At 39.9% G+C, this 26,319-nt stretch overlaps 1 protein-coding gene across 1 annotated transcript in view; it reads left to right on the top strand.

The window, feature by feature from the left end:
* The first annotated feature begins 983 nt into the window (after nucleotides 1-983).
* The window catches only part of B3GAT2 (beta-1,3-glucuronyltransferase 2), a 77,793-nt gene continuing 52,457 nt past the window's right edge, over nucleotides 984-26,319 (top strand). Inside the window, exon 1 of the mRNA XM_027852940.1 lies at nucleotides 984-1,625. Within this exon, the coding sequence (XP_027708741.1) occupies nucleotides 984-1,625 (642 nt within the window). The remainder of the gene's footprint in view (nucleotides 1,626-26,319) is intronic.

Genomic DNA, 26,319 nt, shown 5'->3' with positions numbered 1-26,319 from the left:
GCTGTCTTCCCACAGGAGAACTGGGAGGACTGCTAGAGTCTGCATCACAACCCTCCCCCCTCCCCTCCTTTTTTTTTGAATTTTTTTTTCTTTTCTTTCCTTGCTTTGGGATCTTGCTGCTGGAGACGGGAGATGTTCAGAGAAGAGGAGGAGGGACCACAACAGAGTCGGCAGCAGTGGTGGCACTGGGGGCAGCTTGGCACAGAGCGACAGATAGACTGTCCTCAGCATCCCTTCCAAGTCCTCACTACCCCAAGGATGTGAGGAAGGAAAACCTCTTCTGCTGCTCTCTTGACTCAAGCCTGCCCTCCTGTAAGGGAACACCCGCTACTCTTCCGCTGTGATCCAGAGACTGCTTTCCAGCCTTTGGAGGGGCTACGTGGTTTGGACCTCTCTTCTCTGTTCAGTCTCTTGCAGACCCTCTTTCGGCTGCCCCGGGACGGGAAAGAAGAGATCTGGACCAGTCGCGTGGCTGATTACAAGGACTATTAAGAAAGACAGTGAAAGACCACCGCCCTTCCCCCTACGGCCACCCTGTGCCAGCTTTCCCAGACACTCGGGTCTTTTCAACACAACTCTCGAAGAGAAGAAGGGGACCAGGAAGGAGCCCCTAGTCACCTGCTAAGCTGAAGAATTGAGGGTGGGAGGAACCCCAACTGCTTTCCCCTCCGGCCCCTAACCTGCCCACTGCGCTCACATCCCTGACCAGCTTCCCCTCAGGGGTTCTCCTCTTGCCCCCGCCCCCTGACTGCCATGCATTGAGTCCCCGGCCCTGGGACTCCAGCCTGTCCCCGTCCCAATGGGGAAGGCTCCCCACCAGGCTCCGTGAACTAGGAAAAGGCGGCGGCGGCGGTATCGGGGCGCGGAGCGCCCCGCGTTCCGAGCTGCGGCTCGGCAGTGCCCTGCCCCCCCGCCCCCGGTGTGCCTCCTGGAGAGGCTGGAGGGGCCCCGTGGGGGGGAGAGGGGTCGGGGGTGAGCGCACCATGAAGTCCCTCCTCTTCAGCCGCTTCTTCATCCTCCTGCCCTGGGTACTTATCGTCATCATCATGATCGACGTGGACCCCCGTCGGCCCGCGTCCCACCTCGGCCCGCACCCTCACATCTCCCCCTATGCGGCCGGCCGCTGGGGTGCAGCTCCGCGCGGGGGCGTTCCGAGGCCCCAGCTTCTCCCCCGGGACGGCAGCCCCGACGGGGGCCCCCCGCAGGGCGCGGAGCAACCTCGCAACCGCTCGCAGCCGCCTCCAGCTCCGCCGCCGACGCCGCTGCCCACCATCTATGCCATCACCCCCACCTACAGCCGCCCGGTGCAGAAAGCGGAGCTGACGCGGCTGGCCAACACCTTCCGGCAGGTGGCGCAGCTGCACTGGATCCTGGTGGAGGACGCGGCCGGCCGCAGCGAGCTGGTGAGCCGCTTCTTAGCCCGCGCGGGGCTTCCCAGCACCCACCTGCACGTGCCCACGCCCCGGCGCTACAAGCGGCCCGGCCTGCCCCGGGCCACGGAGCAGCGCAACGCCGGCCTCGCCTGGCTGCGCCAGACGCACCAGCACGAGCCTCAGCGGCCGCAGCCCGGCGTGCTCTTCTTCGCCGACGACGACAACACCTACAGTCTGGAGCTGTTCCAGGAGGTAGTGAGCTTCCGGGCACACCTGGGGCGCACCTGGGGCGGGAGGGGCCGCAGGGGGCGGAGGTCGCTCGGGGTTTTGGAGCCGGGAGTCCCGCTGTGCACTTGAGGCAGCTGCTTCGCCCCACTCTTGCACTTGAGTGCGGGTCCCGAATCCTTAATGTGTCACCCGGGAGTAGGTAGAAACACCACCCGCGCTCCTGCACTTCCCCGGTGTTGTTTCTGACCACTCGGGAGCCTCCTGCCCCCGGGGAAGAGAGACATGCAACGGGGGCTCCGGTGCCCTCTTTGCTCCTCCTTTCCAGACTCAGGGATGGGCTGAGTGGGAAACTTCCATTCGACAGACACCACACATGCTAAGCTCATGTTGAGCCTATGCTAAGCTCAACGTAGGTTGGGAGTAAAATCAACAGACTGTTGGTTTTGGAGTCTGAAGACTTGGGTTCGAATCCCAGCCCTGCCACTCAATACCAGTAGGCAAGTCACTTAATTTCACTCGGCTTCAGTTTTCTTTTAAAAGAGTGGAATTCGATGGTCTCTAAGATCTCTTCTCACCCTGAAGCTGTGACCTTACTTGTTTAATGTTTGAAGGGAGGAGCCAAATTTAACCCAACCGGCAATTATTAAGTACTTACTACTTGCCCCTAGCTGTTAGGCCTTGAGGATACAAGGACTGGACAAAAAGCAGCCTCAGGCCTTCAAGAAGTTTACACTCTCCTGTGTGAAATCTTGTAGTTGGGATGAGGTGAAAAAGTTGTAACTTGAACTATGGTATTAATGGTTAAATTGTAGAAAGGATTTGGGGGACTGGGGTAGGGGAAATAGTCAAATCAGAATTCAGCAAAGGAGAAAACCAGAACAGGTAGTGAACCACTTTTTTGATTCAAAACCTTAATTTTCTTTGGTGTAGAGAACTTCTAGTGTGGAAACTCCATCCACCTATGAAAATCTAGATTGCTTTGTAACTTCACAGTATTAGAGAGTTGTCAGATATTGCAAAGTTAAATGACTTACCAGGGTTCATCCTCCCTCTGCTTCATCACTGTCTTCCTGAAGATCTACTGAATGAGGAGAAAGGAAAGATAGGAAGGTTATATTAAAAGACAGCAGTTGAGAACAAGTTTTTCTCCTGCCTTTCTTGTGCACAATTCCATGGCACATTTTATTTGGAAGCAATACACTTGTCTTTTTGCAAATAATTTGACTTTCAAACCTTTAGGATCTGGAGGTTAGAATTAACCACCTTCCAAGAAAAATGGCATTATGGTTCCATGTGTGTATGTGTGTGTGTGTGATTGCCCTTTGCAGAAGTGGCTTTTGCAGTGACAACATCAGTATTCCACTCCGTGGGGCAGGGCCTGACAACAGGATAGAGGACATCTATTCAAGCTGGCCACTTCGCTGCAGGCATGACAAATGTTTACCTTGTGATCCTTTTATATTCTCATACATGCACAGATGTCAGGCACACTTCAGGTTATTATTTCTGGATTTCCTAGAGACAAATGGTGATTTTTTTTTAAACTTTTTTTTTCCTGTAAGAGATACTGAGTTGCAAAGTCAGCCATTCATTCCTTACCTCCTTAAATTTTTACAGTCACTCATACCCCACCAAATAAAGTGGGAGTGCAAAAAATATTTCTATCAGCCTTCATATTTAGACATTTAATCAATAATAAACACAAATCATATCAAATATGGATCCATTCTTTCTGCCTCTGCTTCTTAATGCTCTCTACCTCAGGTCTATAACATGGTTCATTCTCATTGTAACTGCCCTGCTCCTTCTCTGACTTCCTCTGTGTCCAAGTTAATGCCTACCTTCCTAGCTGAAATGTGAGGGTTTTTTTCTAACTAAAGTGTAGAGATCTTTAATTTCTTAAAAGTATTCACAACCTTAATTTTCATTCATTCAGATAAGCATCTATTAAGCATGTGCCAGGCACTGTGCTGGGTTCTGGAGATAGAGATAAAATATGTAAATTTGTACATGCACATACATACACACATACAGTGCTTGTTCTCTAGAGAGTTATGTTGTATTGGGTGGAAAACAACATGTCCACAGATAATACAAAGTGTGCTCGAGCTCAAGCCTGTACACACACCACAAAGTTATATATGTATGTGTATCCACATAGACATATACATATACTTATACATATACATATACTTTGTGTAATCTGTGGACACATTTTTGTATATCCGTATATATGCATGTATGTGTATATACTATGTATGTTTGTATATGTAAGTAATTTGAGGGTATGAAGAGAAGAGAGTCAAAGTAGAGTGGCTAGAAAACTGGCCTTGAAGCCGGAACCACATGGGTCTGGCACATAGTGGCTATTTGGCCCTTTACAAGTCACTTAACCTCTCAGTGATCTAGGCCAGGGATGGGGAACCTTCGGCCTGGAGGTCACTTGTGGCCCTCTAGGTCCTCAAGTTCTGCCCTTTGACTGTGGATGATTTTGGCCTAAGCGCTTGTCAGGAACTCTAAGATGCTAACCTGAATTGGTAGAGAGTTTCTTCTCCCAAGATTTTCTAATACCAGTGAAATCACAGGTCCATTCTGAATCCCTTTTCCCTAATATGGAGGGATGGCAGTAACAACTGAGAGGCTGAGGGAAATCCTCAGACTCTACTCAATCCCTTTCATTCATTCTCTTCTGCCCCATAAAAAACCAGACCAGAACTGACTTTTCCTTTCTTCTTCTCTTCAGGCATGGCTGATTTTCTGCAGAAACAAACAAGGTTAGGGTTTGTCTGATTACTGGAAGGACCGTTGCATTACCCGAGTCAACAAGCATTCATTAGGCAAGCACCTACTATGTTCCAGAGCAGCACAACAGCTTCTTCTATTTAGTTTATTTTTTGCTCATACTGGGGAATTTGTTTTCATTAGAAATGACTTCCATTCAGAATCACAATTATAATTTTAATTCACCATAATTTTACCCCAAATCTCCCCCCTCCTTCACTTGGAAGCTACCTTTAATTGTGAAAGTCTATTGTGTTTGTAAAGTAATTTACACTCCTTTTAATTAACCTGTTAGGAGATTGGATTGTAAAGGAAAATGATTTTCAGTTTATGCCTAGCTTCTAGCCTCTTGATGTGAGATGTGAGGTCTTATTTTTTTTTTCCTGCTGGTGGGAGAATTGGCACATACATGGAAATTCAACTCATCAGAATACAACCTTCCTTCTGATGTCTTCCAAGCTAGAAGGGAGGGTGTTAATTAGTGGACGTTAAACAGCAAGAGGAAGTTCCTGTAGATTTTTTATTGGGGCATAAGAAGAATAATTGCCTGAGTAGAAAAAAGTGTTTTGTATGGGAGGTAGGAAAACTGTATAGATTCCCAGTATGCACTGAGGATATGCACAAATTTTAGGGATGTAAAATCACAGTGAGATATTCAATGTGGGTTCATAACCAGAAAGATGCATGACTGAAAGAAATAAACTTAGACTGTAAAAAAAAAAGCAGTGCATCTGTTGTCTGTCAGATAGAAAGATGCCTCTTATTAAATCCACAGAAGAAATCCTCCCTTCCCCCACACCCACACCTATACGCAAGAACTTTATGGTATGGTTGACACATTTTTAGAATTTAAAACATTAAGCAACTAGAGGGCAGGAATATTGTTTTCCAATTTCTCTGAATTCTCCTCCCTCTCTCCTCTTATTATCCCCCCTCCATATAGTGTTTTATGCAGGTCAGGCATCTATTAGCTCTTAGTCTCTTTTTACAATCTCATTCTTTCATTTGCATAATGAGCAATATTGAATGTTTTGAAAGTCCATTTGATGAAATTTGGAGATTTGTATACTGCTACATTATAATACTTCCTAGTAGTTGAGTTCTTTTTAAACCCTTAATTTATTAATGCAAAATAATTACAAACTCCATTCTAGAATTGAATGGCTTCATATGTATTGAAAAATGCTGCATGGAGTAGTGGACAGAAAGCTGTTCTCAAATCCAGGAAGCCCTGAGTTCAAGCCCTAATTCTGAAATAGACTGGCTTTTTATGTTTTAAATAGCTTTCAAAAGGCTAAATTGCCTTGGTCCTGATGTACATTGGCAGGGAGGAGTTTCCTCAGTTGGAAATTCACAATACCAGTGAAATCACAGGTGCAGGCCCTTTGTATTGCATTATATAGACATGGCATGTACCCTAGTAAGTAGAAGTGAAATCGATATCTGAAAACAAAACTTTCTTTTTGGTGTGGGAATACTATATACTCAAAGAAAAGTAGAGACTCCTAAAGCTAAGATGTTTATTCTATCCTTTTGTCTCCTACAAAAAAAAAAAACCAACACAAAAATACCCCAATAATATAAAACCATTTTTTGAAGAGATTCGAAGCAGTTAAGAAAGAATGTCCCAAGACAGACTTCATCTTTTATTCATGGTATTTCTAATTTCCATGAATGATGTAAAAGTAGATAAGATAAAAGGAGGAAAATGAACCAGGTACAAATTAGCTCCCTATGTATTGGCTGCAAAGGCAGGAAAGTAAAGGATGAAAGGTCTCCAAATTAAATTAAAGGCGCAACAGGCAATCCATGTTCAATTATTTCTCCTTAGTAAGTGGAATGGTAGTTTCTTCTCACATTCAGCTAACTAATTTTCAGACTCCCCTTTCCACCAGGCTGTGCTGGAAGAGCAATGTTTGCATTGAACAGTCCCACATTCATACACAGATTCATTAGCAAATGAAGCTCTGTGTGAATTGTACCAACAGAAACAAAACAGGTCATTTGTGAAGGGTGGTATCAAAGGCTTTTCAACCTTAAAATATAATTAAAACCATCCTTTGCTGTTTTCTCTGCAGCCTTTATAGATTTTTGCATGATTGGATCATGGGTAATCCCTACTCCACCACTAATCTCCCCACCCCCACCTACATGTCCTATTGATCTAATACCCTAGAACAGCTCATTTGCAAAGGATTTAAGTCACCTTAATAAATGTCAGGGTTACAAATAAATGTGACTTTTATGTAGCTGATTATCAAGTAATATTTTCAATCAGATCAGATTTTTATTCTGTACTTGAAAACCTTGAGTGTTTTCCAGGATTCATATCTGATTAATCTCAGGTAAAGTCAGTTTTCACCTTTGGGAATCCATTGAATTGAAAGGTTAAAGAAAAAAAAATTGCTTTCCAGACAAGAACAAACTGTGAAACATTGAAGTGATAGAAAACTGGAGATCTTAATGAGATGAGATTAGGAAAACAAATACCAATACCAACTGGGGCTCTGGAAAAGACATTGCCCCTTAAGGATGCATGCTGAGGATGTTTCCTTCCCTCAGCCTTCCAAAGAAAAAAAGAAGAGGGACAGGTGATGGTGCTTGGGCCTGACTCTTCCTCTTTTTTTAGGAACTCCTCTTTAGTATTTTTCTGGCTGGAGCCACAAACCAAAAAGGACCTGAGTTACAGGGTTGAAATCCAATTTACCCTAAATGGTAAATGCCTCATGTGTCTCCTGATGGGTAACCTGAGGTCTACATTTCCTCTTAACCTTGATACAGTTACTTAGAGTGTTTTCTTTTCATGGTGAGTAAAGCAAGACTAGGAGATTCTGTCCCTCGGGTCTAGAATAAATAGACCATTGGCCTGGAGAAGTATCACAAGTACTAAGCTTCTGCTCTCCTGAAAACATGCCATGTGTCTATTAGGATATGAGTACATTTTGAAAATAAACATATATATGAAAGTACAGTCCTTTTTTCATAGAATTGAAATACAGAGAATGTGCACAGTATTTTTTTTACCCATTTCAGCTCCCTCCTCCCCATACGTGGATGCTTGATTTGTGTACTCTCTATTTCTTTGTAGTTTTATGGTTCATCTTTGATTCCTTTGATTGACTATCAAGAATTATGTTCTAGTTTCAAAACATTCTTCCTTTGTCCCTTCCAATCTCTTTTTCCAACATCCTGCCCATACCCCTTCCTTGCCAGTTATTAGTGCTTTTACTCTGTGTACATTTATTCCCCCCAGTAGAATGGAAACTCCTCTAGAGGAGACTTTTTTTATCTTTGTCTTTGTCTCCTCAAAATCTAGTACCTTTGTTTTTTCCTCCTCAGATCTGTGATTTCATTGGTATGGGGAACTCCTGGTGTGGAACTGGTATGGATGAGTAACTACTCTTATAACAGTTGCAGTCAAATTTAGAGCATAAAAGAGTTTTCTAGGTTTGAATCAGGTTTTTCTGATTCTAAAACCAGCCTTCCATCCACTATACCATTCTCTGTCTTGCCTAATAGGTGCTTAATAAATGTTTGTTGAATCGAATAGGATTAGTTTTTTTTCAAACCAATAGAACTGAAGACCTGTCAAAACAGTTCTATTTGTAGGCTCTGTGGATTTGTATTTGCTCTGTGCTGGTGGAACTTGCATTGGTACTTCTTAGATCCTATAGTGGGTGACTGTAATCTCCTCTGTCTGCTCCATTTTCCTCCAAATTATAAGCTTATAACTTTTCTTTTGTATGAGTAGTAATGAGAATAGCGATTGCTTATAAGACATGCTTAGGAAACAAAATAGAAGAAGCTAAAGCCAATGGTCTTATTTATTGAGTATTCTGCATTCTATTTTAAGTACAGTATTGAAGATTGTGCTTTCTATATAGAATTCAATAATACCCAAATATGACTCTTTACAGCCTTAGGACTATGTTAGAATATCAGCATACTTTGTCTAGTTTATGCCTACACGTTAGTGTAGATTTGAGTTCCATTGCCATTCAAGCATGAAATTTAAATTTTGCCTATAAACTCAACTTTTAGCTTAAACGGGGCAGAATTTATCTGCATACAAATAAATCAAAGTAATGATACCCCAGCTTTTATATATAGCAAAAGAAGGTGACTTAGATTGAAATAATTTGTCAGCAGAAACTGTAAAATCTTAAAATCAGAGCCCCAGGGTCAGTAATTCTTGAGTTTATTTTAAATAATTTTTGAAAATGACACATGAGCAGCCTGGGTAGAAGTAAAAATGAAGTTAATAATTTTTAATATTTTTAAACTCAGAAATAGATTAAAATCTTGGATAATCTAGCATCTCCTTTATTGCTATTGGTTTTGTCTTCCAAAATGGAACTCATCTTCTCTCCTTGGTTATAAGTTCTGTTTTTTTCCTCTGACTTTGTTTTCCTTATCTGGCTTTTCCTTATAGATCATGTGCTTTTTCATTTTTTTTCTTGGAGGAAAATTAAAGTTAGTATGTAACCTTTTTATTGTCTGATTTTCCAAATTAAATGTTTATTCTGTAGTGTTTAGGTAAGAGCTGATAATTTCTCCAAGGATATAAAATATGAAAATTTATTTCATACTCATCGATATGCATCAGCAACTGCATCTCCAACTTGTGCCTCTTGCCAGGGCACACAGAGCGGAATATAGGGATGGTTTTCAAAACAGCCTTAGGTATCAGAATGGGATGGCAGTAGGGAGATAGTGTTGAATTATTTCAGATGAATAGGGAAGTTTATAATGTGAAAGAGATGCTGGAGGTCTGAGCCAATTTGAGGTGATAACAGTTCTAGAAAATAGACACTTGCCTGGATTTACATTCTGCAGGTGTACTGTAGGCAGCTTACTCCCTGAGGGCAGCAGGTTTTGCAGGAGGCAATGCCAGATCACTAGCATATTCATTATGTTGTTTCCTGAAGGCCAATACTACCCCCTCCCTTCACTGGTGAGTGTATGCAATCTTTGTTAATTCCCTTGTTTAATTTCTTCTTCTGGATTAGGAAACTCAGGGTTTATTTATTTATTTATTTACTTATTTATTTATTTAAATGCAAAAGTGATTTTTGTTTTAATTGAAAACCTGAGGAAAGGAGGGAAGGTAGTAAAAATAAAATTACTTAAAGCAAAATCATTTTGGCCTTTCACTTTAACTCAGTATTCAGTAGTTTTAACATTAAATTTGGAATCCACAGAAAGGAAAAAAAAATGAGCAAAAGGGCTGCACGCTAAATAAACATGAGACTTCTTTAGTCATGAAGACATTACAGCTTTAAACTCTTAACATTCTGGCTACTTATCTTTTGAGCCTTTATCAGTAAAAACCAAATATGCTAAATTATAATAATTTCTCCCTGAACAAATTTTAAGATGTCTAGGATACTTTAATTCTTGGGATAATTGAGATCCTCTTGTGAAATCCAAAGGCCTATAGTGAAAATTTAGCTATTTTAAAAAACAATGAATCAGAGGTCTGAGAAATATTCTACTCTAACCCCATCATTTTACAGATGAGGAAAATGAAGCCCAGAGAGGTTTAAATTAATTTTCTATGTTGTCTCAGGTAAATCACTTAAGCCTCTGTGGATGGAAGATCATCTGAAAAGTGAGGGAGTTGGACTGGATAATCTGTAAGGTGCCCCCCAGCTCTATAAACTGCTCAAGTTTGTGGTAGAGCTGGAATTAGAACCCAGTACTCCTGATTTCCAGGCACAAAAACTCAAAGAAGTGGAAAAGTCATACAAAATTGGTTATTTGCATAGTTGTTTAACATCAATGTCTTAGCATCTATTTAAAGATGTTAGATTCTTCCTACTAAAATAGCATCTGCTGGCCTTCAACTCAACCCAAATTATTGGGATGTGCAGGCAATTGTGTGATAGACTTCTTTATAGTGACCTCTGAATAGTCAGCAGCAAAACAAAGGGCCTAGATGGACAGCACTTAGAGCAAAGCCATTATTATTTTGTGTTGAAATTGAAGGCATGTCAAAGTGAATAGTAGATGCCTAGATGTTAGATACAGAAATACAAAAATAGAAGTATTCATCTATAATACATCAGTACATCTTTAGTACATCATAGAACCTATTTTGAGCCCAGTAAGATGAGGATCCACTGGCTTTCCCTTCCTTCATTTGTAACGGTAATGATTTTACAATTCTGTAATATCTTACCATGGGGGTTCTTAAACTGAGGTCCATGAACCCGGTTTAAAAAAGTTTTTTGGGGGGACAGCGAGGTGGGACAGTGGATAGAGCACTGGCTCTGGAGGGAGGAGGACCTGAGTTCAAATGCGGCCTCAGACACTTGACACTAGCTGTGTGACTCTGGGCTAGTCACTTAACCCCATTGCCGAGCTAAAAAAAAAAATAAAGTAAAAAAAAATTTTTTTAACTGTATTTCAGTCTAATTGGCCTCCTTGTAATCCTGTACATTTTATTTTGTGCATTTAAAAGCATTATTCTGAGGAAGGGTACATAGGCTTCACTAGACTACCAAAGGGGTCCGTGATACAAAAAAAGTTAAGGATCCCTGCTCTATAATATTTAGAAGTAGGTTTGAAATCTTGCTTATGAAAATACTGTTTCTCAGAAATATGTGTATGAGGGACATAATAAATATATTTTTATAATTATTCTATATTATTATGACTGATATTTACTAGTGCTTTAAGGTTTTCAACATGACATATATGTTACCTCATTTGATTCTCACAACAAACCTGTGAGGTAGGTGCTATTATCTTCATTATATAGATAAGGGTACTGAGGTTCAGAGAGGTAGCACTGTTTGCTCAAAATTCAGTAGAAAAGGTTTCTTTTAGTGTCCAAATATTTAGGTTCAAAACCCAATTGAAACCTTAGTCAAATCACTTCATTTTTCTAGGCCTCTGTTTTCTCATCTGAGGAAAAATCATAGAGTTCAACTAGATCTAGGGTCCCTTCCAGCTTTATGTGTATGATCTGATCCTAAGATCACAAAGTGAGTATCAGAGACACGCTTCAAACCCAGTTCTCTCCTTATGTTTAGGTCCAGTATTGTTTTCAAGGTACATCCCAGTAACAGGAATATATTTTTATTCTCTTTCTATCTTATCTTTTTGCTCTCTCAGGCTTCAGACTACCCATTCATCAAATATTCCTGTACTCTTTAGGTTGCAGATGAAGCAGAAGTAAAATAATAAAGGTGGCAGTGGGCTCTCACAAGAAGACTGGAAAATTCTTCATGCATCCCCAGTGCCCAAAAGAGAGTCTTTAATACAGTGGCAAGAAGTCTTAAGAGACTTGGGGAAAGACCAAATTCTATTGCTAAGGGAAGGAGGCTGAAGTTTTCAGTCATTTTTCAGTTGTGTCCATCTCTTGGTGAACCCATTTGGGGTTTTCTTGGCAAAGATACTGAAATGGTTTGCCGTTTCCTTCTCCAGCTCATTTTATAGAAACTGAAGCAAACAGGGTTAAGTGACTTCCCCAGAGTCACACAGCTAGTTAAGTGTCAGAGGCCAGATTTGAACTCAGGAAATTGAGTCTTCTTGACTCTCAGCCCAGTACTCTATCCACTGCCCCACCTAGCTGCCCAGAAGAGGCTGAAAACCCTCAGGAATTAGAGAGTGACTTTGTGATAAGGGTGCTTAAAGAGCATCTGGTCCCACCCTTTGCCCAAAGTCATATCAGATAGAAACAAAATCCAGATGTGAGCCTGGGCCTTTGACTTTCAATCCAACCCAATTTACTCTATACCATGTGACCTGACAGCCCACAATCCTTGGTCTATAGTTGTTCAAAGAAACTGGGTCAGTAGCTAGTCAATAATATTTTTGAAGTTTCCCCGGGTACATGACACTATCCATATCATTATGGAAAACAATCAATATTTTTTAAGCTCTTACTGTAATGTGTGTTAAGTGTTGGGATACAAAGAGAAAAATGAAATAGTCTCTACTTAAGGAACTTACATTCTATTGGGGAGAACAATATGTACATATATAAGTGTAAGTGTGTGTGTATGTACACATATGTATTTTTGTTGTGGTTGAGTCATTTTGGTTGTGTCTGACACTTTGTGGCCCCATTTTGGTTTTTCTTGGCAGATACTGGAGTGGTTTGCCCCAGCGTCACACAGCTAGTAAGTATCTGAGACTAGATTTGAACCCAAGAAGATGAGTCTTCCTGACTCCAAGCCCATTACTCTATCCACTGCACCACCTAGTTGCCTGTCCCCCCTCTGAATATATATATGCACATACATATATGTATGTGTGTGTATATATGTGCACACATATATACACATACTTATTTGTGTGTATTTGTGTAAATATGCACATATACAGGCATATCACAGAGAGATAGAGAATACAAGGTAATTTGGTAGAGGAAAGGGAAGGAGAAGAATGTTATAAACCTGTGTCTTGCCTTCAAGAGTTCAGAGACAGGAAAACCTAGATTCAAGTACTTTCTCTGCCACTTACTAGCTCTGTGACCATGGGTAATTCACTTTCCCTCTCAGCTTCAATTTCCTCATCTATAAAATAGGAAAGATAATAGTTGTAACACCTCACAGGGTAACTATGCGACTCAAATGAAATGATCTATGTAAATCACTTTACACACTTCTAGCACTTTATAAATGTCAGATAATATTATTAATGGGAGAGAGAAGGTACTTGCAAATGCCTGTGAATATGGTAGCAGTAACATCTAAACAGAACCAGCACGGTGCAATGGAAGGAGAACTGGATCTGTAGTCGGAGGATCTGGGTTCAAATCTCAACGCCAGTACTTACTACCTATGTGACCTTGGATAAGTGACTTGATATCTTTTGTCCCCGGTTTCCTTGACTGCAGTGTGAAGGGAGAGGTCTAGATCAGAGATGTCAAACAGCGATGAGGAATGTAATTGGTGAAATAGCAAAATAAAAATACAATAGAACATAGATAATATTAATATGTGGTTTTCTAAGTCAGTACATGGCTCTAAGGGATCTTTATGTAGGATTTAATGGACCCCATTTCAGGGCAGCTAGTTGGTACAGTGGATAGAGTGCTGGATCTGGAGCCAAGAAGACTCATTTTCCTGAGTTCAAATCTGGCCTCAGACATTTAACTGTGTGAATCTGGGCAAGTCACTGACCCCATTTGCCTCAGTTTCCTCTTTTGTAAAATGAGCTGGAGAAAAAAAATGGCAAGCCACTACTGTAACTCTGCTAAAAAAAACTCCAAATGGGGATCATGAAGAGTCAGACACAACTGAACAGCAAATTTCTGTTTGAGTTTTGACACCACTCAGAGTACCTCTGAGCTTTGTTCTAGCCCTGTTTCTATGATTTTATAAACCTCACTACAGAGATCCACACATTAATGCTTGAAAACTGTGGGGCTGAGGGTGGAAGGATGAAGGATAGAAGCAGGTGTGAAGACTATGGGAAGCTTGATGAATACTCTGCTTGATGCAGATTCTTAGAGCTTGAAGCTATCCTGATCACATAGCCAGCCAAATTTCTATCCCTCACTTTCTTAGGTCTCCAGCTACCTTTGGGTTCCCCACCTCCATAATAGCAGTCTTACTGGGAATGGTAGGGGCTCCAGACACCCCAAGATTGACTTGTATCTCGGTGTAACACACTGGGAAAGATTTTGTGGAGGAGGTGAGATTTTAACAGAATGGAAGGGCATTAAAGGAAGCTCTAGATGAAGAAGAGGTAGGAGGAGTGTTTCAGTGATAGGGAATGGCATTTGTGGTAATTCAGAGGCATGGAAGGATAAAATGTGGGTGTGTGAAAGAAAAGTTTCATTGCTTGAAGTTGAGATTAGGTGATAGACTTGGAGCAGAAAAGTAGAGTTAGAGAGAATCACTGAATTTTAGGGCTGGGAGGAATATTAGAGACTGCTTCTTATGCCTTATTTTACAGATGAAGAAAGTGAGGGGAAGTGATGTGCTCATTATTACCTGGCAAGTACAAGATCCTAAGTCTCATGAATCCCAAGCTAGTAATCTTTTCCATATACCATATAACCTTCTCAATTGGTGCTGACCTTTTTTTAGATGCTATGATTGGAAAGTGTGATGTGGTTTTAGAAGGAGAAGCTTCATTGGAGTAAAGATGTTTACCACTTTCTAACATTTGGCCTGAGGAGAAGCTGAGCAAATCTCTCTAATGGCCCAACTCTTCTTTCTCTGTTTTTCCATTCCCTTACATGGTTTTTAAACAGGGTAGTATACAAGATTTCAATTCAGTTCAGTTCAGCATGCAATACAATGGTCCTTTTATGTGCCAGGCACTACATTAGACTCTGGGAGTACAAAAAACCAAAAGTGAAAATAGTCTCTGTTCTCAAGGAGCTAAGATTATTGTCCTACCTTACCTATTCAGTGAATGATAAGCCAGAGAGCTTTAAAGAGGGCAGCTGTGGGCTGCCAGGCACTGAAGTGTTCAAAATTTGTTTTCCTTTTAAATTATTGTTGAAGGCTTAAAAAATAAATATGTGTTGAAACATTTAGTTAACCCCCCATTTTAGAATTGGGAAACTATAGTGGTAAGAATATTGTATTTGCTTTACATAGCATGTTGGGGGTTGTAACCTGGTATGTGTGAACTTTTTTTTAAAAAGTATTTTGAGGGGGCAGCTAGGTGGTGCAGTGCATAGAGCTCCAACCTTGGAGTCAGGAGGATCTGAGTTCAAATTTGGCCTCAGACACTTGACACTTAACTAGCTGTGTGACCCTGGGCAAGTCACTTAACCCCGATTGTCCCACCAAAAAGCCAAAAAAAATTTTTTTTGAGAACAGCATTTCAGTATAGTTGGATGCCTTTTTAATTCTATGTATTTCATCTTATGCAGTTAACACATTCAGAATTAGTGTCCTTGGGCTTCACTTGAGTGCTAAAGGAGTACATGACACACACCCAGAAAATATTGAAATCCCCTGGCTTGGTCGTAGGGATCATAGATTTAAAGCTAGAAGATATCTAGTTCAATACTCTCATTTTATAGATGAAGAAAAGGATTTGCAGAGAGGTTCCAACCAAAATCATACAGTTGGTAAGTCACATTCGAATACGGGTCCCCTGCCTTCTGATCTTTCCACTATTGTGCTCTAGTTAGACCATAGGGTCATACTACCTTAGAATCTCAAGACCAGAAGAAATCTTAGAGATCACCTAGCTCTAATCCTGTCCTTTTACAGATGAGCAAAATGAAGGGCACAGAGGTTGAATGACTTCCCTAGAATCACCCCACCAATAAGTAATAGAATTAAGACCAGAATCTGGTTTTCCTGTCCTGTTTTCCAGGAGAGTGGTAATGGTTTTATCCCATGCTCAGTATTTTGACCTATTTCTTATTATTCATACAAACATAGATTGTGATCTAGAAAATACCTTGTAGGTAGATCGTTGACCCCAACCATTTAGAAATGAGGAGTATCTGAAGAAATGGGTGTAAAGCTCATGAATTTGGTGACTGTTTATGCCACTATTTATTCTATGGCTCTAAGTCAAAATGAGCAGCTGCAATTGCAGTTAAGTAGTATGGTCTGAGCATGAAATCTAATGCCATTAGATATAGGTTCTAGTTCTTGCTCAGCCACAAACCAGCTATGACCTAGATTTTCTCAGTATCTCAGTTTACTCATTTTAAAAATGGGGATGATGTTAATTTATGCTATGTACCCTGGGGTTGTTTTTAAGAACAAAAAATAAAATAGAAGTGCTAGCTGAAAGTACAGTATACATGTAAAGCAGATTAATGAAGTGACTACCCCCAATCTCTGGCCTTTCAGAGTAGGAAGGGGCCTCAATGGCTATGTAGTCTTATTCATAAGGCAGCTAGGTAATGTAGTGGTTAGAGTCAGGAGAACCTGTTTAAATTTGGCCTCAGGTGTTTACTAGCTGTGTGACCCTGAGTTAAGTTACTTAACCTCTGTTTGCCTCAGTTTCTTCATCTATAAAATGAGTATAATACTAGCACCTCTCTCCTAGGGTTGTTGTAATGATAATATTTGTAAAGTGCTTTGCAAACATTAAGATGCTATATAAATGCTACTATTTGTTGTTGTTTTAATAATTTCTGACTCTTTGTGACCCCATTTGGGGGTAACTGATTAAAAATCCTCTCTCCAATGTTTTTGACAAATAGTCTCCTAGCATTTACTTAAAGCAGTTCAATGAGGGGAAATCCACTCCCTCCCCCAGGTGGTCCATTCCATTTTGAGATACCTTTAAGTGCTAAGTTTTTCCTGATATCAAACCTGAATTTGCCCTTTGCAGCTTTTCCTCATTGCTCCAGATTTCCTCTTAAGCAGAATGACAGATCTTCAAGTATTTGATTATGACCATAATGTCCAGTTCCTCCAACCCATCCTCTCGGGATATCATCACAAGGCTCTTCACCATCCTGGTTGCCCTCCTTTGGATGTTCTCTCACGTAGTGTGAATCATTAAATGAAACGCCTGCCTTCAGGCAGCTTACATTCTAGGGAGAGGGGGCAACATATAAGTACACATATCCAAAATAATACAAGATAATTTTAGGGGGAAAGACTGCTAGGGAGCTCATGAAAGGTTTCACATACTAGCTGTGTGACCCTGGGCAAGTCACTTAACCCCAATTACCTCACCAAAAAAAAAAGTTTCACATAAGAGGAGGGTAACTTCACTGAGCGTTAAATGAAACTAGAAATTCTGAGATGTAATGCTAGTAAACTAGCATTTACTTTTAAAAGTTATAGAGATCATATCAGGAGGTAGAGCCAAGACAGAGGAAGAGCAGGAAGGAGTATAACAATTCCCCACGACTCTTTCCAGCAGATCTAGAAAATACATCAAACTAAATCATGACTGGAAAATCCAAGAAAAAAAAAATCACAGTGAGTCATTTTCCCAGCACAGGTCACCATAAGATAGAGAGGTCTGTGGACATTGGAGATAGATTGTGTCTAGGAGCGTGCCTTTTCATACGGGGAGAGACTATATGCCAGGGCAAGAAGAGTGTCCAAATCCAACTAAGAAGGGCCAGAACTCATATAGGGTGCAGGAACAGGTACCAATTGGCAGCTTTGTCCCTCACTACCTAGTTCTGGATCACAGATTCCAGGCAGACTGAGGAGGGGACCTGTGCCTAAGGGTGACAATCCAGAGTGAGAAGCAGCCTCAGACTTTAGGCTGTATGCTAAGCAAGGAGCAAGTTCAAGAAGAAAGCAGCAGCTATGTGACTCTGACCCCCCCCCCCACAAGAGCGGAGTCTCAATCCCAGTTTTTAGCTGTCTGACTACTATAGAGGAATAACCAGGACAAAAATTCCAGAGCAAAGGGAAGTCCACAGTTCTGTTACTCAGAATCAGGAGTTTTCAAGCTGGCTGATATTAACTGAGTCCAGCTGCAGTCTGCTGAAACTTGGCACAATATCACAAACCTGATGCTTAGATTAAATTTAGGTCAGACACTTGCAGAGCTCAGATAAGGGAAGCAACAATCAGCTTTTGCCCTTGATCAGACCACTTTGGCAATGCTGAAAGCTTGAAGGTTCCTAGCCTAAATGGTCCCTTAGAGTCTGTAATAATACAACATTTAATGCCCCAAGAAAACAGCAGTACGACCAGCCTAGACACTCCCTGCAGAATCACATATAGCCTGACCTTACGATAAAGTCCAAAGTCAGGAAGAGTACTAGAGCAATTAAAAAAAAAAATCATACATAAAAAGATATGGTGATAGGTATGTTCAAGACACAAACCCAGAAAAAGAGAATGACTCCAAAATATCCATGAGCAGAGCCTCAAAGAAAAACATAAGGCACAAATTCAACTAGATTTCCTGGAGGAGATAAAATAAGAATTAAAATAAGTTTTAAAACATTTTTATAAATAAAAATGAGAGTACTAGAGAATAAAAATTGGAAAAGAAACAAGAACTATGGAACACAGAATTGGTAAGGGAATTAACAGCTTGGCATAAGAGGTACAAAACCTTGCCCAAGCATCTAATTCCTGGAAAATTAAAAAAGACCAAATAGAAGCCAGTGACTCCAAAAGATAGCAAGAATTATTAAAAACAAAGTCAAAAGACCAAAAAAAGAAGAAGAAAATATAAGGTATCTCATAGAAAAAAAAATAATTGACCTAGAAAACAGATCGAGAAGGAAAAAATGAATAATTGGACTATCTGAATGCATGACCCCTCCCCAAAAAATCCTAGACATCATATTTCAAGAAATCTTAAAATAAAACTGCAATGATCTCTTAGAAACAGAAGACACAGTATAAATAGAATCCACTACTCACCTCCTTAAAGAAATGTCCAAATGACAACTCCAGGAATATCATAGCCAACTCCAGAGCATCCAAGTCTTTTTCCAAAAAATTTAATTTAATTTAAAAATGCCAAGAGCAGCCAGAAAGAAAGCATTCAAGTACCAAAGAGTCATATGGAGAATCACATATGATTTAGCAACCACCAATATATTAAGGAGTGGAGAGCTTAGAATATTTTTGTTTCTTATTGTATAGTTGTTTTTAGTCCTATCTGAATAGAAGGTTAAGGGAGAGGTTATTCTTAAGCAAAACAAACTTGATGTACAAAAATATTTATAGTCTTTTTTATGGTAGCAAAAAAACTGCAAACTGGAAAAATGCCCATCATTTGAGGAATGGCTAAACAAGTTATGGGGTATAAATATGATGGAATACCATTGTGCTGTTAAGATATAATGAAGGAGTTGGTTTCAGAAAAACCTGGGAAGACTTGTAGGTACTGATGTAAAATGAGCAGAACTAGGAGAATAATTTGTACAATGACATCAATATTGTAAAGACAAACAACTATAAAAGGATTAGGAAATCTGAGCAGAATAATGACCAAACGTGATTCTAGAGAGATTAAGGATTCAAAGTGAGCCCTATGTGTGTATATGCATGTGTATTTGATATGAACAACTTTTACTTGACTTTACATGTTTATAACAGGTTTTTAATTTTTCTTTCTTTTGCAATTGGCCAGGGATAGGGTGGGGAAGATAAAAGGGAGAAAAGATGTGTTTTTGCTGAATAAAAAATTTAATTTTTAAAAAAAAGATCATATTGCATAAAAATCTGGCTGAATGTTAAAATATATATATATATATATAGAGAGAGAGAGAGAGAGAGAGAGAGAGAGACACTGGAGTTTATTGAGCTGAGGAGTGGCTTGGTCAGAAATGTGCTTTAGGAATAACACTTTGACAGTGTTGTGGAGGATGGATTAGAGAAGCAATCCTTGAGACAGGGACACCAGTTAGGAAGTTATTAGTAGCCCAGGCAAAAGTCCAGGCAATAGATGATGAACTAGAGTGATGGCCTTGTAAATGAAGAGACAAGGAAGAAGGTATATACAAAAGATGTGAAATTGACAAAACTTGAACCCCTGATTAGACATGAGGAATAAGGGAGAATGAAGAATCAATGGTGACTCAGAACTTCGTAACACGAGTGACTGCAAAGATGATGGTTTGCTCAATAACAATACCTTTCCAAATATATGGCACCCAGAATTAAAGACAGTATTCCATATGTGATATGACCAGGGCAGAAGACATCCCCAGTCCCTACCAAAATCACTTCCCCAGGATAATATGTTTCCTAATAAAGCCCAAGATCATGATAACTATTTGGCTCTTGTATCACATGGTTGATACATGTTGAATTTGTAATCTCCTATCACTCTCAGGTCTTGTTTTTTTCTTTTCTTAAAAAAAAAAAGTCAATTATTTATTTATTTTTAACATACTTTTTAAAAAATTGAATCCCAAATTTCTCTCCCTCAAGCCCTATACACCCACTGAGAAGGCCTATGATATCAATTACATATGTGAAATCATGCCAAATATATTTCCATATTAGCCGTATCACAGAAAAGCAAGAAAAATAAAGAAAGTGAGAAAATTATACTTCAATTTGCACTCAGAGTTCATTAGTTCTCTCTCTGGAGGTGGATAGCATTTTTCATCATCAGTCCTTCAGAATTGTCTTGGACCATTGTATTGTTCAGAGTTGCTAAGTCTTTCACAGCTGATCATCATTACAATATTGCTGTTAATCCTGGTTCTTCTCACTTCTTTTTGCATCAATTCATCCAAGTCTTCCCAAGTTTTTCTGAAACCACCTCCCTCCTTATTTCTTGTAGCACAATAGTATTCTATCATATTTATATGCCGTAACTTGTTCAGTCATTCTTCAAATGATGGGCATCTCCTCAATTTTCAATTCTTTGCCACTACAAAAACAGCTGCTATAAATATTTTTGTACATATAGATCCTTTTTCCTTTTCTTTGATCTTTGGGATATAGACCTAGTAGTGGTATTGCTGGGTCAAAGGGTATGCACAGTTTTATAGCCCTTTAGACATAGTTCCAATTGTTTTCCAAATGGTTGGACCAGTTCACAACTCCACCAACAGTTCATTAGAGTACCTATTTTCCCCTAATCCCCTCTAACATTTTTCATTTCTGGTATGTGTGAGGTGGTACCTCAGAATTGTTTTAATTTGCATTTCTCTGATCAAAATAGTGATTTAGAGCATTTTTTCATATGACTTTAGATAGCTGCCTGTTCATATTCTTTGATCATTTTTCAATTTGGGAATGGCTCTTATTTTTATAAATTTGATTCAGTTCCCTATATATTTGAGAAATGAGACCTTTATCAGAGATACTTCTGTAAAAAATTTTTTATATTATTTCATTTTTTGCAAAACATACTTTCTCTGATTATGTCTTTTAAATTAGGTCTGTTTATGCTTTTGCTTCATCTGATATCATGATTGATGCCCTTGCCATTTTTATTTCAGATGCAGCATAACAAATTCTGCTCCAGCCCCTTATTTTAACTGTGTGTGTTTTTCTGTTTCAAGTATGTCTCTTGTAAACAACATATTGTTGGATTCTGATTTCTAATCCATTCTGCTAACCTGCTTTCATTTTACGGGTGACTTCATGCCAGTCACATTCACAGTTATGATTACTGTGTATTTCCCTCCATCCTATTTTCTTCTGTTTATCCTTCTCTCTCTCTCTCTCTGTCTCTCTGTGTGTGTCTCTCTCTGTCTCTCTCTGTGTCTGTCTCTCTGTGTCTGTCTCTGTCTCTGTGTGTGTCTCTCTCTGTCTCTCTGTCTCTCTTTATCTCTGTCTCTCTGTCTCTCTCTGTCTCTCTATCTCTGTGTGTCTCTCTCTGTCTCTCTCTGTTTCTCTGTCTGCCTCTGTCTGTCTCTCTGCCTCTCTCTGTCTCTGTCTCTCTTTCTCTGTCTCTCTCTCTGTCTCTGTGTCTCTCTCTGTCTCTGTGTGTGTGTCTCTCTCTGTCTCTCTCTCTCTGTCTTTCTCTCTCCCTCTCTCCCCCTCCCCATCCTTCCTCAAAAGTCTGTTTTGCTTTTTACCATCACCTCATGTAATCTATTCTCCATTTTTTCATTCCCCCCCCCCTTCATTTTCTCTTATTCCCTTTCCCTCCTACTTCCCTGTTGGATAAGTAAATTTCTTTATCCAAGAAAGTGTGTATATATATTCTTCCCTTTCTGAACCAATTCTGATGAGAGTGAGGTTCAAATATTTCCTGCCACCCCCCCATTTTTCTCCACTGTAAAAGCTTTTCCTTGTCTTTTATGTGAGATAATTTTCTCCATTATTCCTCTCCCCTTCTCCTAGTACATCCCTTTTTCTAACCCCTTTATTTTTTTTAATCACCTCAAATGTAATCAACTCACACCCACACCCTCTGTCTATGTAGACTCCATGTAGACTCCTTCTCATTGCCCTAATAAAGATAAAAGTCCTGGGAGTTTCATCTATCATCTTCCCATATAGGAATGCAAACAGTCTAGTCTTACTGAGTCTTTTATGATTTCTTTCATATTTGCCTTTATAAGCTTCTCTTGAGTCTTGTATTTGAATGTCAGATTTTCTATTTATCTCTGGTCTTTTCATCAAGAATGCCTGAAAGTCCTTTATTTCATTAAATGCCCATTTTCCCCTCTGAAGGATGATACTCAGTTTTTTCTGGGTAGTTTATTCTTGGTTGTAATCCTAGCTCCTTTGCCCTCCTGAATATCATCTAAAATGTAATATTCCAAACCCTCTGATTATTTTATATGAAAGCAGCTGAGTCTTGTGTGATCTTGACTGTGGCTTTATGTTATTAATGTTATTTGAATGGTTTCTTTCTACTTGTCACATTTTCTTGGGAACTTGGGAATTTGGCTACAATAATCCTGGGACTTTTCATTTTGGGATCTCTTTCAGGAGGTGATTAGTGGATTTTTCCAATTTCTGTTTTACCCTCTGGATATAAGATATTGAGGCTGTTTCCCTTTATAATTTCATGAAATATGATGCCAAGGCTCTTTTTTTCCATCATTTTCAGGCAGACCAGTGGTTCTTGTATTATTTCTCCTGGATCCATTTTCTAGGTCAGTTTTTCCACTGAGATATTTCATGTTTTCTTCTACTGTGTCCAGTCTTTTGACAGTGTTTTACTATTTCTTGAAGTCTCATGTAGTCATTAGCTTCTAATTGTCCAATTCTAATTTTTAAGGAATTTTTTTTCAGCGAATTTTTATACCTTCTTTTCCGTTTGGCCTATTCTTTTTAAGGAAATCTTTTCTTCAATTAATTTTTGTGCCTTATGTGACTAATTCTGTTTTTTAAGGTGTTCTTTTCTTCAGTATTTGATGTACCTCTTTTACCAAGCTGTTAATTTTCTTTTCATAATGCTTTTGCATCATTCTCATTTCTTTTCTCATTTTTCTTCTACTGCTCTTATCTCTTTCTTTACTTCTTCCAGGAATTTTTCTAAGGGCTTGTGTCCAGTTAGCATTTTTCTTTGAGCCTTTGCTTGTAGCTGTTTTTACAATGTTGTCCTCTTCTGAGTTTGTGTCATGGCTTTCCCTGCCAATGTAGTAGTTTTTTGTAGTCAAGTTCCTTTTTTGTTCTTTACTCTATTTCTTTACTCTGAATTTTATGTTAAAGTTGGACTCTAGTCACCTGGGCATGGGGAGGCACTGTCTCAACTTCAGGCTTTTTTCTACTGCTGTTTTCATAGCTAGTTCCAGAGGAGGAGGCGTCTGTACATTTTTGGTGGTTCCAAGGTGCTGTGATCCAGGGAGAGATAAGGTCACTGCTCTCCTGGTCTGTGCTCTGTTCTTCACCCAGGAAGGGACCCTGTTCCCCTGTAGCCCACAAGTATTAGCGCTCCTCTCTGCCTTGGAACTGTGACCAGGGCCCCTTCTCCATTGAGGCTGATCACAAGCATTTCCTCTGACATGGAATTGTGACCCAAAATTGTGTATGGGCAATAGAGTTGCCAAATAGCTCCAGGCCCTGTACCCAGTGCCAGCAAAGGGTCCCCTCTGATTCTAACTAGTTGCCTGACACCCTCACCACTCCCAAAGCTTTTGCTGCCACTGCAGTGGCTGCCCTTAAGGCCCAGAGCTGGCACAGCTTCCACGTGTGCTCCAAGCCAGTCAGCACCCTGGCTTCACAGACTTCTGCTGTCAGCCTCCTAAGTGTCTTGGACTGGAAAAAAGTCTCACCCTGATCTTTTGCTGGCTCTGCCACTCAAGAATTCAATTTGAGACAATATTTTAAAATTGTTCGAGGAGGAATGTTGGGAGAGTTCAGCTGGGTTGCTGCCTCTATTCAACCATCTTGGCTTCACCCCTCTCAGGTCTTTTTCAGATGAACTGCTTTCCATCTATCCCTCTCCTATCTTGTACCTGCAGAGTTGATTTTTTTGGACCCTGGTGTAAAACTTTACATTTATCCCTCTTAAATTTTGTCTGATTAGATGCAGTCGAATATTTTAGATCATTGTGATCTTTTTGGATCCTGGCTGTCATTCAGAAGTCAAAGTTGACCAGGTAAATTGTAGAGGAAGGAGGCCATGAACCCTTTAAGACAGAAAAACTCTTCTTCTCAGAAAGCTTAATATAGACCATCTAGTGTGTCTGTAGTGATTCCTTAAATACAGAGAGAGTGTTTTCTTTTGTTTTTATATCCACTTCATTTCTAAATCTATCCCTCTCTCCTCTTAGCTGTTGAACCATTTCTTATAGCACAGAATAAAAAAAGAAGAGCATACTGGCAAGATCAGCCTGGCTGAGTCTTGTACACTCATAGCCCCCCACCTTGGCAGAGATGGGCGTTTTCTTATCCCTTCTCGAGGACAAAGGTTGCTCATTATAATTAGGCGGCATTCAATTATTTTTGTTGTTGTTCTTCACCTTTATACTGTGTTATTGAGTATAGATTTCCTGTTTCTTCTTCACTCAACATCAGTTCATATTGTCTTCCCGTATTTCCTTGAATTTTCCATATTCATAATTTCCTAAAGTACAGTAACGTCCCACTACATTCATGCGTTGTATTTTTTAAGCCAAGCCTCAAATGATGGGCCTGCACTGTTTCTGACATTGCAAGGAGTCCCCGTCTTTTCTTCTTTAGTTGATAAGAATGACAGCGTAAGGAAGCGTGGTCCATCTGTGGACATACTTTATTTATTGCTCAAGTAAACTTGGCATTGCAAGATTAAAATGCCAGTATCATTTTAAAAGGTGAAATGACAGTTTGGTGTATTTTTATTCTTTGAAAAGTTATTTTGCTACATCTGTTCACACTGGAGCAAATGCTGAGAGACACAATTGTGAAGTTTTTCCTGTATTGAAGAGTTTCAGTCTTATCTTATTGAAAAGCTCTTGCTTCCCTTGCTGCCTGACAGATACTTTCAGAAGAATTATTGTAGTGAGCCCCATTTTATAATTATTAGGATACATTTATTTTTCCTTCATAGTTAACATGTACTGACTATTCTCTTGACTCCAAGCTCTTTATTTCCTGTAAAGTGCACTGAAAAGTTAGGGTATTGACTTTTTAATGTTTCAAGGTTTGATTGGGAGAGAAGGACAGATAGTGATTCAGTGAATGGAGTACTGGGCTTGGAATCAGGAAGACTTGTCTTCATGAGTTCAAATCTGGCCTCAGACATTTATTAGCTGTGTGACCCGGGCAAGTCACTTAACCCTTTTTGCTTCAGTGCCTCATCTTTAAAATGAGCTGGAGAAGGAAATGGCAAACCACTCCAGTCTCTTTGCCAAGTAAACCCTGAATGAGGTCACAAAGAGTTGGATGCAACTGAAAAACCACTGAACTGAACTGAGGTTTGATTTTTGTTTTAAAAGAGCAATTGGGGGCAGCTAGGTGGCGCAGAGGATAGAGTTCCAGTCTTGGAGTCAGGAGGACCTGAGTTCAAATCTAGCCTCAGACACTTGACACTTACTAGCTGTATGATCCTGGGCAAGTCAATTAACCCCAATTGCCTCACCAAAAAGCAAAAAAAAAAAAGTAATTGGGGAGTTTTTACAGGGAGTAGGGAAGGAAGAGAATCTGGATCTGTTATTATTTGTTATATCTGTTATATCTGTTATATCCAAACTTCCAGTTTGGATATTCCTTCCACCCATGCAAATAAGCAGTTCTGTAACTTATCATCTTAGGAGTTCTTAATTTTTTTTTTTTGTATCATGGACCCATTTATCAGTTTGGACCTCTTCTCAAAATACTGTTTTTTAATGAAAAAATAAAATACTCTAAGTTACAAAGGAAACTAAAGGTTACTGAAAAGAAAAAGGTAATGTTTTCCTGTCCTAGTTCATAGACTCTCTCAAATCTATCAACCCTTTGTTTAAGAACCTCATCTCCTAAAATTACATGGAGCACCAAGAGGTTAGGTATCATAGAATCAGAACTTGAGGCTTACAACCTCAGTAACCATCTAGTCCAATCCGTCATGAAAAAAGAATTCTCCCTACAAATGTACTCAATACCTGGTCATCCAGCCTTTACTTGAGGACCTCCCAGTAAGAGGGAACCCAGTACCTCTAGAGGCTGCCAATTTAACTGTGATAGCTCTAATTGTT

Source organism: Vombatus ursinus, unplaced genomic scaffold (assembly GCF_900497805.2).
Source record: "Vombatus ursinus unplaced genomic scaffold, bare-nosed wombat genome assembly UNPS02009835.1, whole genome shotgun sequence".
In the NCBI taxonomy this organism is placed as follows: domain Eukaryota; kingdom Metazoa; phylum Chordata; class Mammalia; order Diprotodontia; family Vombatidae; genus Vombatus; species Vombatus ursinus.
This window is presented reverse-complemented; position numbering and strand designations above follow the sequence as displayed.